The sequence below is a fragment of the Oncorhynchus keta genome, chromosome 29 (assembly GCF_023373465.1).
Source record: "Oncorhynchus keta strain PuntledgeMale-10-30-2019 chromosome 29, Oket_V2, whole genome shotgun sequence".
In the NCBI taxonomy this organism is placed as follows: Eukaryota; Metazoa; Chordata; class Actinopteri; order Salmoniformes; family Salmonidae; genus Oncorhynchus; species Oncorhynchus keta.
Genome location: NC_068449.1, coordinates 16828131 through 16844049, shown reverse-complemented (window position 1 = coordinate 16844049; position 15919 = coordinate 16828131). Strand labels below are relative to the sequence as shown.

The 15919-nt window shown below is 41.2% G+C and overlaps 1 protein-coding gene across 1 annotated transcript in view; it reads left to right on the top strand.

The window, feature by feature from the left end:
• The window catches only part of LOC118362155 (AT-rich interactive domain-containing protein 1B-like), a 329171-nt gene that overhangs the window by 241294 nt on the left and 71958 nt on the right, over window positions 1–15919 (top strand). Inside the window, 1 exon segment of the mRNA XM_052485389.1 lies at window positions 15225–15540. Within this exon segment, the coding sequence (XP_052341349.1) occupies window positions 15225–15540 (316 nt within the window).

The following is a 15919-nucleotide window of genomic DNA, read 5'->3' as shown; positions in this document are numbered from 1 at the left end:
ACGATGTTCTCAGAATTCAATGTCCTAGACATGTTTCATGGGAACATTGCAGGAACATTTTTGTATATCAGCTATCAGCTGTCACCTGATGGTCCCAAAGAAACGTTCTCCCAAAATGAAACAGTTTATTACACATCACACCTTGTTAGTGTTCCGGGTTGGTGAACCACTGATTCATTCATAGTTCTTTGTCTGTTGGCAAGGTTAGATATACTCACACACAGTGCTTTTAACATAGTATTTTCAACTTACATTTTTGACACAGATGATTACGTTGTGAATGTTCATTTATACAATTATTATTATTCAAAATGATCTCTACTGGGATTTGAACTCACAAACACTTGGTTCACTGTATTCGTATTGTATTGGTTCACTGTGTTCATCTTCCTGCTACGACACCATGTCCGTGTCAGATACAGGTATGAGTTCATCTGACTGTTCTCATCATTGATTTGATTGACTTATTTCAGCAAGGGCTTTCTGTATAATTGTCTAATGTTGGTGGGCATGTTAACCTGTTTTAATTATACTCCTGAATTAGTATGATCCATAAAATATTTTTTCTTGAGTGTACTTTTAACAAATCAAATCAAATTGTATTAGTCACATGCGCCAAATACTACAGGTGTAGACCTTACAGTGAAATGCTTACTTACGAGCCCCTAACCAACAATGCAGTTTAAGAAATATGGATAAGAATGAGAAATAAAAGTAACAAGTAATTAAAGAGCAGCAGTAAAATAACAATAGCGAGACTATATATAGGTGGGTACTGGTACAGAGTCAATGTGCGTGGTTACCAGTTAGTTGAGGTAATATATAAATGTAGGTATTAAAGTGACTATGCATAGATGATAACAACAGAGTAGCAGTGGTGTAGGGGGGGGGGGGAATGCAAATAGTCTGGGTAGCCATTTGATTAGATGTCCAGGAGTCTTATGGCTTGGGGGTAGAAGCTGTTTAGAAGCCTCTTGGACCTAGACTTGGTACTCCGGTGCCACTTGCCGTGCGGTAGCAGAGAGAACAGTCTATGACTAGGGTGGCTGGAGTCTTTGACAATTTTTAGGGCCCTCCTCTGACACGGCCTGGTATAGAGCTCCCGAGTGGTGCAGTGGTCTAAGACACTGCATCTCAGTGCAAGAGGCATCACTGCAGTACCTGGTTTGATTCCAGGCTGCATCACATCCAGCTGTGATTTGGAGTCACATAGGGCGGTGCACAATTGGCCCAGTGCCGTCTGGGTTTTGCCGGGTAGGCTGTCATTGTAAATAAGAATGTGTTCTTAACTGACTTGCATAGTTAATTTAAAAAAAATTAGAGGTCCCGGATGACAGGAAGCTTGGCCCCAGTGATGTACTGGGCCATTTGCACTACGCTCTGTAATGCCTTGCGGTCAGAGGCAGAGCAGTTGCCGTACCAGTCAATATGCTCTCGATGGTGCAGCTGTAGAACCTTTTGAGGATCTGAGGACCCATGGTGTGTTTGGACCATGTTAGTTTGTTGGTGATGTGGACACCACGGAACTTGAAGCTCTCAACCTGCTCTACTACAGCCCCGTCGATGAGAATGTGGGCGTTCTTCTTTTTCCTGTAGTCCACAATCATCTCCTTTGTCTTGATCACATTGAGGGAGAGGTTGTTGTCCTGGCATCACATGGCCAGGTCTCTGACCTCCTCCCTATAGGCTGTCTCGTCGTTGTCGGTGATCAGGCCTACCACTGTTGTGTCATTGGCAAACTTAATGATGGTGTTGGAGTCATGCCTGGCCGTGCAGTCATGAGTGAACAGGAAGTACAGGACGGGACCGAGCACACACACCTGAGGGGCCCCTGTGTTGAGGATCAGAGTGGCGGATGTGTTTTTACCTACCCTTACCACCTGGGGATGGCCCGTCAGAAAGTCCAGGATCCAGTTGCAGAGGGAGGTAGTCATTTAGGCAAGTTACGTTCGCTTTCTTGGGCACAGGGACTATGGTGGTCTACTTGAAACATAGGTATTACAGACTCGGTCAGGGAGAGTTTGAAAATGTCAGTGAAGGGCTTCCCTAGTGGCGCTTTGGTTTAATGCACTGCAGTGCTTTAATGCATTGCAGTGCTTAAGGCATCACTACAGACCCATGTTTGATCCCAGTCTGTGTCTGGAAGTCCCATAGGGTGGCGCACAATTGGCAAGAGGCCAATTGTTTCCAAGAAACTGAAGATCTCGTACAACGCTGTGTACTACTCCTTTCACAGAACAGTGTAAACTGACTCTAACCAGAATAGAATGTGGAGTGGGAGGCCCCGATGCACAACTGAGCCAAAGGACAAGTACATTAGAGTGTCTAGTTTGAGAAACAGATGCCTCACAAGTCCTCAACTGGCAGCTTCCTTAAATAGTACCCGCAAAACACCAGTCTCAACGCCAACAGTGAAGAGGTGACTCTGGGAGGCTGGCCTTCTAGGCAGAGTTCAAGTGTCTGTGTTCCTTTGCCCATCTTAACCTCTCTAGGGTAGGTGAGACGCTAACGTTCCAGCAGACCAACATCCGGTGAATCTGCAGAGTGCTAACATTCTAAATACACCATTTGTTATAGTAAACATTCTTTTAAATACATGTATCTTACATAATTTAAAAGATGAACATCTTATTAATCCAGCCGCTGTGTCAGATTTCAAAAAGGCTTTACGGCGAAAACAAACCATGAGATTTTCTGAGGACAGCTCCCCGCACACACAAGTATTACTAGCATTTTCCAACCAAGCATTAGCGTCACGAAAGTCAGAATTAACAATAAAATAAATCGCTTACCTTTGAAGATCTTCCTCTGGTGGCAATGCCAAGTGTCCTAACTACACAGTGAATGTTCGTTTTGTTTGATAACATCCATTTTTATAGCCTAACACAAAACATTTGTAAACCGCTTGCGTCGTGATTTCCGTCTCAATAAACTTTGGAAGAAGCGTTCGTGGTAATTACCCACACTAAACAAACGTTTATCTAGTCATGGTTGGTTTCATTGCAATCCTCTGGTTGTTACTAACACAACCATACTTGATGGTTCTTTTCCCGGGACATATTTACTAATAACTAATTTGAAGACACCAATCAATGACCTCATTGCGTACCAATGGTACGACCGGGCTATCGTTGATTGACTGTATTTTGGCCCAATGACCACTGATCATCTTGAAATCTAGTTTGGAAGATAGCCAATGAGCTGAGGTAAACGGCAATATGTAATGTTATACGTTCGAAGACCAGCCTTTGGCGTAAACTCTGGCGTAAAAGAGGTTCATTCGCCATTGCAAATCTTACTTGACGGAGCCACAAGTGTTACGCATAGCAGTACATAGTCAATAGCATTTTCAGCACGTTTATATATTTAAATTATGGTGAATAAATCAGCAAAAGCTAAAACAAAGTCTCGGTATACAGATTTAACCCAAATTATAGAGGAAATTGATAGAGAAAGCGAGACCAAGTAAATAGTTACCCTTGTTATTTAAAAATATATATTTTTAAAATATTTTTATTTAAAAAAGTATAAGGTTTTTTTGGGGGGTGTGTGTTAGAATAGCATTTATATATTTTGTATATAATTCTTCCCTTTAAAATGTATCACTGTACCAATTCGGCCACTTGGGTACATTTGGTTACATATATGTGGGACACCTGGGTGAGCTCGCTCATTTTTTAAGTTATCTGTCTAAAATTATTGTTGCCATCTTATGTTCTTCATTAAAATCATCCCCAGCATCCTATCTGTATGTTTGTCTGTAGCTCCAGCTTCTGGACCGGAGCTACAGGCAGTTAGATTAGGGTATGTCTTTAGGCGGAAATTGAGAAGAGGGGGAGTACACCAAAGAAATTAATATTTTATTTTTATTGTCCAGTCTTTCTCTTTGCGTCTGTTTCTCAAACTAGACACTCTCATGAACTTGTCCTCTTGCTCAGTTGTGCACTAGGGCCTCCCACAATTTCTATTCTGGTGGGGGGCGGTAATTTGACATTTTGATGAAAAGCGTGCCCAAAGTAAACTGCCTGCTACTCAGGTCCAGAAGCTAGGATATGCATATGATTGGTTCGAATAGAAAACACTCTAAAGTTTCTAAAACTGTTACAATAATGTCTGTGAGTATAACAGAACTGAAATGGCAGGCGAAACCCAGAAGACAAACCATTAAAAACAAAAAATCAGCATAGCACTGATTTCAATGCCTGGCACTTTTATAAAAGGGTGAAATCGTCCCCGATTGCAGTTCCTGGGGCTTCCACTAGATGTCAACAGTCTTTAGAAAGAGTTTTTGGAAAAATGAGGGAGAAGTTGTAGTTTTTCTAAGTGGCTCCCATTTTGGCTGTAGTGTTTCCAAGCGCATGGCCGAGAGAGCGCATTCTTTTTGTTTATCTCCGGTAAACACAATAACGATTCTCCGTCTTAAATTGTATTGTTTATTTGCGTATTAGGGTACCTAAGGTTTGATTATAAACGTTGATTGACTAGTTTGGATAAGTTTATTGGTAACGTTTGGGATTAATTTTGTAGCTATAACGTCATAACGAGTCAAACAAAAAATGTACAATTGAGAGGAATATGTTAGTTAATGTAGAGACAAACGTTTGTGCATATTTGTTTGTCATAAGCAAGTTATCTGATTAGCTAACATTAGCCAGCTAACTAGCTAGTGTTATGACATGAGAATGAATTTGTCTTTTGTGTTGTTTAATGTTTTAGGGACTCCTGAGAAATGTACAATTGTGTACGCTTGCCTTGCAATGCAGCTTAAGTAACATAGCTAGCTAACTATTTACTTATTGTGTAGTGGAGGATAAAAAATAACTGTATACCTATGGATGTGTAGCTAGCTACAGGTGTAGCCAATCTGTGTATGGAGCCTAAAACGTTAGGTTCTGAATTAATATTCATACCAATCTATGAACCTCAGCTATCATAGTTGTTATATCAACTTCAAGTCTGAATGGCATTTTAATGAAGCCTATGGATAGAGTAGAATATAATAACTGTATTGTGCCACGATGCACGTCCTATATTCATGTACAGTAGTTATTGCCACGCATAAGATCCCTACATTGTAGCCTGTACATTGACTATATTCACTGATCATGTACTCTTCCTTGGCAAATAAAGGTTTGGTTCAGGTATGAATCTCTGAGACATTATTTTTCAGTCATATCAAAGTCCATTATTTGAATGATGATGTGTCTGCATGTATGTATTACAATTATACACTTCAACAGTGTTTACCACTCCTGCTCATGTAACATCAATGATTACACATTAGTCTATTGCATAGTTACAGAAAAAGTATTTAGGTAAAGGCTGATAACAAATCATATATACAGAAAAAAACTATGCATATCTAACTCCTCTGAGACTTCCTTTGACCATTCTAAAGCCTGCATGGGGCATCCTTGCCTTAACTTCTTTCGGATCAGTGGGACGCCAGTGTCCCACCTCGACAACATCCGGTGAAATTGCAGAGCGCCAAATTCAAATTAAATTACTATAAATATTTAACTTTCATAAAATCACAAGGGCAATACATCAAAATAAAGCTTAACTTGTTGTAAATCCAGCCGCTGTGTCAGATTTCAAAAAGCCTTTAAGGCGAAAGCAAACCATGCGATTATCTGAGGACAGCTACCCACTACATCACATGAAAAACATATTTCAACCAGGCAGATGCGACACAAAAGTCAGGAATAACGATTAATTCATTTTAAGATCTTCTTCTGTTGGCACTCTAAAATGTCCCAGAAACATCACAAATGGTCCTTTTGTTCGATAAATTCCTTTTTTATATCCCCAAAATGTACATTTATTTGGTGCGTTTGATTCAGAAATACACCGGTACCAACTCACCCAACATGACTTCAAAGTATCTAATAAGTTACCTTTAAACTTGGTCCAAACATTTCAAACAACTTTCCTAATCCAACCTTAGATATCCTAAAACGTAAATAATTTATAAAATTTAAGACGGAATATACTGTGTTCAATAGCGGATAAAAACAAAGTGGAGCGAGCTCAAGTTCATTTGTGCCAAAAAAACAGAAGAGTCCACTTGGCTTGACACTCACAATGAACATCCCTACTTCTTAATTTCTCAAAAGAAAAACATCAACCAATTTCTAAAGACTGTTGACATCTAGTGGAAGCCATAGGAACTGCAACCAGGTTCCTCATAAATATAGTTTCCCATAGAAAACCAATTGAAAACACAGTGACCTCAAAAGAATGTTTTCCCTGGATGGTTTGTCCTCGGGGTTTCACCTGCCAAATAAGTTCTGTTATACTTGCAGACATAATTGTAACCGTTTTAGAAACTTTTGAGTGGTTTCTATCTACATCTACCAATTATATGCATATCCTAGCATCTGGGCCTGAGAAACAGGCAGTTTACTTTGGGAATGCTTTTCATCCGGACGTGAAAATACTGCCCCCTATCCCAATGAAGTTAATGGCGCTGACTTACTGGTCTAACTCTTCATCTGACATATAAGAATAGCATTCCCTGAGAGACATGTTGTGTTCTTTCATCCTTCTGTAAAAAAAGCTAACCATTTCACTGTCATGAAATATGTATTATATATTGACTATGAAACAAATAGGACATGGCCTGCTTATGAGTTGCCATGAAAGAAAGTTAGATTAATCCACCTGAAAATGGCAAGAACAGGCGTTTGTAGCTAAATGCTATTGTTTAGGTTGAGAATAATAATTGCATGATTTATCATTCTATGGTATGTATGTATGTATGTATGTAATGTATCTATGTAATATAGTAGAATGTTATGAACCTACACTGAATCGTAGGAGCTAACTACTAGCTATGTAAAAGTTGGACGGAAGAACGCCCAGTGCTGCTTACCTGAGATGCCATCATCACACAGTCCTTCTTCGTAGGTGTCCGGTATGACTTCCTTTATGTCGGAAAAAGGTTACTTTCAGAACAATTATTTTCGATTGAAAAAAAAAGGTTTTCTCTTGACAAAAAGACACAAATGTACCTCCATGGCATATAACAATTTGCCTGTAAATAACCACACCTTCAAACAAACTTGCTACTGTATGCAGAATTCTTGATGCACAACCAAAAATGCTACCATATCATGCCAGCAAGCTCACAAGCGAGCCACTCAGGCACAAAATGATGACGTGTGGTCCTATGATCCGATAAATGGTTGATTTAGGTGCAATCTTACTGGCAGCAATATCCTTGCCTGTGAAGCCCTTTTTTGTGCAAAGCAATGATGACGGCACCTGTTTCCTTGCAGGTAACAATGATTGACAGAGGAAGAACAATGATTCCAAGCACCACCCTCCTTTTGAAGCTTCCACTCTGTTATTTGAACTCAATCAGCATGACAGAGTGATCTCCAGCCTTGTCCTCGTCAACACTCACACCTGTGTTAACGAGAGAATCACTGACATGATGTCAGCTGGTCCTTTTGTGGCAGGGCTGAAATGCAGTGGAAATGTTTTTGGGGGATTCAGTTCATTTGCATGGCAAAGAAGGACTTTGCAATGAATTGCAATTCATCTGATCCCTCTTCATAAAATTCTGGAGTATATGCAAATTGCCATCATACAAACTGAGGCAGCAGAGTTTGTGAAAATTAATATTTGTGTCATTCTCAAACCTTTTGGCCACGACTGTACGCAAACTTCAGAGCACTCTCGTCTGAGTGTACCAGAGCGCAGAATAGTTCATTGACGAGCGCTCAACACCGGTTAAATATGGCCGGTGTCAGTAACCATCAGCAAAAAAGCATAATTAAATAAACAGTTACAGTCACCAAAACTCTGGTTACCACGAAAACTGCCTTACCAGCTCTGCTAGTGCGTGTAAAATGGTCAGAGTGGTCTCGTTTGTGTCTGGAAGTAGCTAGCAAGCTAGCAAGTTAGCTTGGGTGCTTGACTTCCGTTGTAAGGCCAGAATGATCAAACCAACCGTACTCCTCGGCCCGAACTTCCAGTGTTCGCTCGAGAGCAAACGGACTGAATTTACAAACTGACAATCTGACAACACTGAATTTATGAGCGTCACGTTGTACAGCGCCATATTTTCTGTTCTAACTGAAACCCAGAGGGTTTTTCATTTTTCATGGAATAGAAACACCATAATATTAATCATATTAATTAGGCAAGTACCAGTCAAAGGTTTGGACACCTACCCCTTCCAGGATTTGTCTTTATTCTTACTATTTTCTACATTGTAGAGTAATAGTGAAGACATCACAATTATGAAATAACACCGGTCTCCCGCGTGTCTTGCATTCTGTAGAACAAACATGGCCTGCTCTCCCTTATGTAAGGAATTAGGCACTTTTCCATGTTAACTACAGTATGTATTGTAGACTGCACAGTAGCCGAATAAACAAATGAACACATTTCGTTAATAAAATAATGATTAAATAAATACTATTTTCAAAATGCAGATGTTGATTTAGTTATGGATCCATAACGAATTATTATGGGAATAAATATCACTGATTTACAACAAAGTTGTCTAATGAAGGCAAACAATTTAGAATCCTCCAATCCTGTAGCCTACTCCTGACCGTCACGTTGTACAGCACCATATTTTCCATTCCATCCTAATGGAAACCCTGAGAGTTTTGTTTTTCTCTGAATAGAAACACCATAATATTAATTAAGCAAAATGTATTCAAATCAATCCCATATACTGTACTATGTTATTACAAAAATAAAGTTTTTTAAATGGTATTTGGTAATGGTATCTGGTAATGCCAATACGTAATACTATCAAATGCTTCTCAAAGATGCCCTCTGGTGGTCAAACTAGTAATAACTTGTAATAAAAATGTCTGCAAATTAAATGATGTGCCACAGAATGCTGCAGCTGCACGCAAAGTGTGCTGCAGTATGACACAACTTTTATAAGGTGAATGCACCAATTTGTAAGTCGCTCTGGATAAGAGCGTCTGCTAAATGACTTAAATGTAATGTAAATGTAAAGGAGGATCCACTGTAGAACACTTGAAAAATAAATGGAGAGCCGCACACTCTAGGAACTCAGATGCAATAATTGAATAACCTAATAACCAACATTTCGACAGACAAGCTGTCTTCATCAGAGTATATTATTAAATTATTATATTATAAAATAATTGCATCTAAGCTCCTAGAGTGTGCGGCTCTTCTTTTTCAAATGAAGGGGACAGTGATAAAATGATTAGGTTGAGGCACAAGGCACACCACCAGCTTACTACACAACATACACTTAGTATTACTTTCTTAGCTACAGTATATATATCTCCCTGGTATATTGCATAATTTATGCAGCAGCATACAATACATTTTTGGACTTACCTTGTTGTGCTGTGCCAAGTTGAACAGGAATGTGGTGTGACTGTCCTTCTTGTGAGCAAATTTCAAAATACAGAATTCGTATTGTTAAACATTCATGAAAATACAAGTGTCTTACATCGTTTAAAAGCTAGACTTCTTGTTAATCCAGCTGCTTTGTCAGATTTCAAAAAGGCTTTATGGCGAAAGCATACCATGCGATTATTTGAGGACAGCACCCCGCATACAAAAGCATTATAAACATTATAAACATTTTCCAAACAAGCAGAGGCGTCACGAAAGTCACGAAAGTCAGAAATAGCGATAAATAAATAACTTACCTTTGAAGATCTTCCACTCTTTGCAATCCCAAGGGTCACAGCTACATAACAATTAGTTTTTTTGTTCGATAAAGTCCTTCAGTAATCCACCGGTTTCCCTCGTTCAAAATGGATACAAATTAATCACAAAAATGACCAATAAACTTCATCCAAACAAGTCAAACAACGTTTCTAATCAATCCTCTGGTACCCTAATATGTAAATAAATGATCAAATTTAAGACGTTGAATAGTATGTTCATTACCGGAGATAAATAACAAAGTGCGCACCCTCATCTACGCACACCACAATACTTCAGCCAAAAGGGGCGCTACCTAGAAAAACTACAAATTCTTGCTCATTTTTCAAAACAAGCCTGAAACTCTTTCTAAAGACTGTTGACATTTACTGGAAGCCATAGGAACTGCAATCTGGGAGGTATTCCATTGATTTTCCCATAAACAGCCATTACAATGAGTGGTGAGCTAAAAAAAAAACGGATGGATTCTCCTCGGGTTTTCACCTGCTATATCAGTTCTGTTATACTCACAGACATTATTTTAACAGTTATAGAAGCTTTAGAGTGTTTTCTATCCACTACTACCAATTATATGCATATCCTAGCTTCTCGGCCTGAGTAACAGGCAGTTTACTTTGGGCACCTCAGTCATCCAAACTTCCCTAAGAAGCTAGCTTGCTAGCTAAGATTTTAAAAGTATGATGTTGACATGATAAGTCCGATCAAAGCTACGGTAGATATAACGTGATTTGATGAAATGTTTGATTTTGCGATGACGTAGTGTCCCCATAAGTGACAGAACACTGAGCCAATCACGGCGCAACTAGGGAGCATTACCAACCTTTACGCTCTATATTTTCTGCTGGCTGCCCCACCACCACCACAGAAAGTACTGAAACATCTGCATTTTGGAGCTGACTTAATCAAGAAAGAAAAATAGAAACCATGTTCGTATGCAGCTTTATTAACAAAATTATTCTATTTTTTTACATTCTTTACGAACTGATATGTGACATATATCATTGCCAAAATAACAAGCAAAACAGGCAACAATTATTAGTATTATTTTTTATTTTGGCTGAACAGGTGGGGCTCTGATAACTGATACACAGAAATGTTCTTGCAATGTTCTGAGAACATGGCAACCATGTTCTGGGCATGTGCTGTTTGATATTAAGGGAATGTTCTTGTAACTCTTAACGCCAAAAGATTTTTGCTAACATAGATATAATGTTACCCTAACTAACTCAAACATTAGGGGAAACATTACAAAAATGTTTTCCCTCTATATAATTGTTAGCTGGGTCTTTACTAATGCAATGAGGTACAGCATCCTGGTTGACCACTTACAATGTACAAAATGTACAAAGTACAAAATATGTTGACCGCCCTTTGAACTCCCTTTCAAACACAAGCGGCACAAGTTCTTTAACATTATCTAGTTGTTGATACCAAGCTCTTTAAAGACCTCCAGTTGTTAGCTCAGCTGCTCTGCAGACATGCTCTATAAGACAGTCAGTGAAAAGAGGAAACGCCTGCTGTGCCTCTCCCACACCTAACATTCCACAATCAACCTGCTTTGGACAGCAGTTTGTGAGCCTGGATGCTTTGCTGGGCCCTTATACCTAATTCGGTTAAAGGAAAGCTCGATCCCAGGGTGCCGGAAGGGCAGTGGAGGTTTTGGGAAATGGGTTGGACTGAGTACGAAGCCCTGAGGTGCTCCAGAGCTTCTGCACCACAAACGCCCTGCTGAGAGAGATGCTGAGGTGGCTCTGAGAGGATCTAATAGCGGGGGGGGTAGAGAGGGGAGGGAAAAGGTGAGAGAATTTCAGAGTGATAGAATGGAAAAGGAAAAAATTATACTTCTACGCATAATTCGTTTCTCCAAAAAAAGATGTCATCCTTCCCAATTTGTTTGTGTTCAGCAACATGCTATACAGTATTTTCTTATATATTAGCCAAGCAACTCTGCCCATTCTGTATGTTCTGCAGCTGTAGAATACAGCCGCAGCCATGTAATATGTGTTACATTCCTCAGTGATGGTGTCCACAGATTCAGTGGGCAGCTATTCTCTGGTACACAGGGTTTTTTTCCTGCAGTGGCCAGGGATGGGCGAGCCGGCTGTTAGCAATGCTGCATCCATTTTGCTGAGGAAGCAGTGTCTGTAATCTGTTCGGTCACAGTCCTCCTTTTCCCGCGGGAGTGTGGGGATTAGAATACAGCTCGGCAACAGCATCCTCAGAAAGGGTGACCAAGCCTGGAATATCCATGTAATTGGTAATGCACCACAGTCTTCTCTCTGAGGGTTATAAATACCACACCTCCTAAAGACCACTGTATCCTGAGAGAGGAGGGAGGGTCAGGAGAACAGGAGGGTATGGAGAAGAAATTACATCTTTCTGGTGCTTTTCTCTCTGTTTTACTTGTAAATGTGTCTAAACAGCAAAAGAAGGATCCGGTGATGATCAGCTGTTTGAATGTTGTGTAAAAGTCTGAATGAGGACGAGATGTCACTCAGAGCAGCCCTAGAAGATGTGGCGGTACTCTGGGTGAGAGATGGGCCCCTCAGTGGCTGTAGAGGGCAGAGCAGAGCAGGAAGAGGCAACACTAATCTGCCCTGAAGCAGCAGTCTGGCACAGCACCAGCTACAGTACCAACCATCCTGGAAATGAGCTCTTCTCACCCTGAAGAAGAAATTCTTACAGTTAAGCTGAATGTGGATCCTTCTCGCCCCTCGAAAAAAGCAAAACAAACCTTTATAAAATAAAAGATACTTTTATATATATATATATATATATATATATAATGTATGTGGACACTTCAAGGATAGGGGATTCAGCTATTTCAGACACACCCATTGCTGGCAGGTGTATAAAATCAAGCACACCGCCATACAATCTCCATAGACAAACATTGGCAGTAGAATGGCCTTACTGAAGAGCTGAGTGATTTCACAAGCCTAAGATCACCATGCACAATACTAAATGTCAGTGGTGTAAAGGTCGCCGCCATTGGACTCTGGAGCAGTGGAAACGCGCTCTCTGGAGTGATGAATCACGTTTCACCATCTGGTAGTCCAACGGACAAATCTGGGTTTGGCAGATGCCAGCAGAATGCTAACTGCCCAATTGCATAGTACCAACTGTAAAGGTTGGTGGAGGAGGAATAATGGTCAAGGGATGTTTTTCATGGTTTGAGCTAGGCCCCTTAGTTCCAGTGAAGGGAAATCTTAACGGCAACTTTGTTGCAATCGTTTGGGGAAGGCCCTTTCCTGTTTCAGCATGACAATGCCTCTGTGCAAAAAGCGAGGTCCATACAGAAATGGTTTGTCGAGATCGGTGTGGAATAACTTGACTGGCCTGCACAGAGCCCTGACCGAAACACCTGGCCCTAATCACCCAACATTAATGCTAACCTCACTAATGATCTTGTCACTGAATGGAAGCGAGTCCCCTCAGCAGTGTTCTAACATCTAGTGGAAAGCCTTCCCAGAAGAGTGGAGGCTGTTATAGCAGCAAAGGGGGGACCAACTCCTTATTAATTCCCATGATTTTGGAATGTGATGTTTGACGAGCAGGTGTCCACACACTTCTGGTCATGTACTGTATATATTTTTTAAGCGTATCTCTGGTCCCCCTAAACTTGGCACTCTTAAACTGTCTCATAAATGTCTCATAAATGTCAGTATGACTGATCAACTCTGTCCAGTTTAATGTGAATGTCCTCGTTCATAGGACTCTCATGGTGACGTTTGTGTCAGTGTAAACCACAGTAGATTAGGACCCTGGCCGGGCGGTCTCTGGAAACTTCACAGGCACTGCCTCATTCTTTTTTTGGACAGGAGCTTGGGTGCTAAAGATGGAAAAAGCCAATCGGAGTAAAAAAAAGTCAAAACCAGAGAAGGAGAGCGAGAGCACAGCCAAGAACCACAGTGTCCACACACACATGCAAACACACACACACACACACAGAGCAGTGAGAATCCATGGAGCAGAGCCAGGGTCCAGCCACTGTGACTGTGTGGGATGAGATAGGCCTCTGACTCAGTCGTTTCAGCTGCAGCACGTACAGTACTGTAGAATGGGAAGGAGAGAGAGGATACCACACACCAGATGATTCCCATGGCTCTCTTCTCAACTATGTCACTGCTTTGGAAAGAGTGGAATGGTATTGTGCCTCACTTTTTACTTGCACACAGACATTTACAGAAACACACACACACACCACAAATGCACACAGGCACACCTTCCCCTATCCATGTTTTAAACATCCTACTGTGTTTGTCTTCCATCCCCCTTTTTCTCTGAACGGTTTCCTTTTTGGAAAGTTTAAGATGGGGCCCTAAAACCCTTGACAGGTGTCAACAGTGTTCCAAATCAGCTACCTCCCCAGATACATATCTGACTCTCTGCATCTCCTCATACACTAGATTTCATCACACATTCTGGACAAATTCAACTGGAGCAGCAGAGTTTCATGGGAAATTATTTTATTTTGAGATATAAATCTCAGAGGGGGGGACTTTTTTGCTGTTGGACAGGCTTATGTCATGCGGAATGTCTTTCCACTGAAGCAGCTCGAGGATACCAAAAGACATTTCCATTTTTGGAGTCAGTTCCTCACACAGAATATTTTCATTCAACTCCCTCATTCAGAGCCAAAAAAACCTTTTGGTTTAAAGCGACTTGATCCCCTTTTCCAGACATATTCTCAGAGGATTAGGCTGTAAGCCCCAACTAAAGCACTCTTAATCAAATCAAAATAAATAGCCACCTTCACAAAAGGGACGCCACATTTTCTATTTTTCATGGAATTGTCCTTAGATTAAAAAAATCACGGTGGAAACTACCCATGCCTGCTTTGTGTGTGTGTGTGAGACTCCTTTTCCAGCTGGTTCTGGACTATGTTGATCCAAAAAGGGGTTTAAGTGTGCTTTAGGAAGGATTGTGTCGTCATGCCTGTATGGCTGCTGGGGCAGGGAGAAAGCCTTCACTGCAGATTAGAATGACTCTCAAGTGTTTCTCAGACTCATGCTTAAGCTGTGCAATTGCTCCCATGCCAATTCAGCATCCCTCCCCTCCCATAGATATCAGATCTGCAGCCAATGTCAATAGCAAAAGCTTCAGTGAAACCAACACCTGTATCCACATCTGCATAGATGCACACTACAGAGGCTATTGAGTGAAAAATGTCATGCTGTAGTATGTGTCAGTTAAGCGGTTTTATCTGACATTTGCTTTTATTTGACATATGAAGTTTAATTCCTATAACAATGTTATCCTTGTGCTGATGCGTCGTAGCTACATACTGTAATGATATGGTCATTTAGCAGATGCTTAAATCTAAAAATAAAAAATAATCAGTTGACTCGAATATAAGATTATCCTTGTGTGCCAGACCTCTAGGTTCTCCTCTGTAGTGGGTGCAGAGCGATTGGCTTCGTGAAACTACCATAAAATATATGACTGAATTCATTACAGTCACTATTCATGTTGAGGGATACATTTATTTTTATTGTTAACCTGGTGTCTACTCACTCCCAGATGTTCTATGTCTCCTCTCTCCTCAGGAAACTACCCACGTCCACCCAACTACGGCGGGACCCCCAGTGCCAACTACAGCAGCCCCGGGCCAGGCTCTGGCATTACCAACAGCCAGGGTATGAATGCCAGCAGCCCCATGCACGGCCAGGGTCCCGGGCAGCCTATGGGCCGCAGTCCTGGTGTGGGCAGCCGCCCCTACCCCAACATGGCCCCCAGCTCCCCCAGTATGCCCCAGCCAGCCGGCCCTGGGATGGGCCCTCCTTCACTGGGCAATGTCAACCGCAAGGCCCAGGAGGCAGCCGCCGCTGTCATGCAGGCCGCAGCTAACTCTGTACAGGGCAGGTGAGATAACATGTTATTTTTTTTAACCTGATGATGTGTGATTTGTGTGTGCGTGTGTGTGTGTGTGCATGCGAGCATGCGTGTGATCTGTGTGTGATAGTGACATTGATAGAGAGAGCGAGAAGAGGAGAGGAATTGTGCAGAAGGTGGAACACATTACCTCAATGCTCTTTTGAGAATGTATTTTTACCACCCCCTGAAATAGCATGCTAAAATTAGTGAGCATAAGGCGTCACTCACTTGTCACTACAGAGACTTGGGGCTTTATGGTCTTCAGACCAAATGTTTCAGTACCTAGTTCTCTATGCCCAGACTGGGGAGATATAGAGGAGCGTTGTGTGAAGAGCGTTGTGTGAGGAGCGTTGTATGAGGAGCGTTG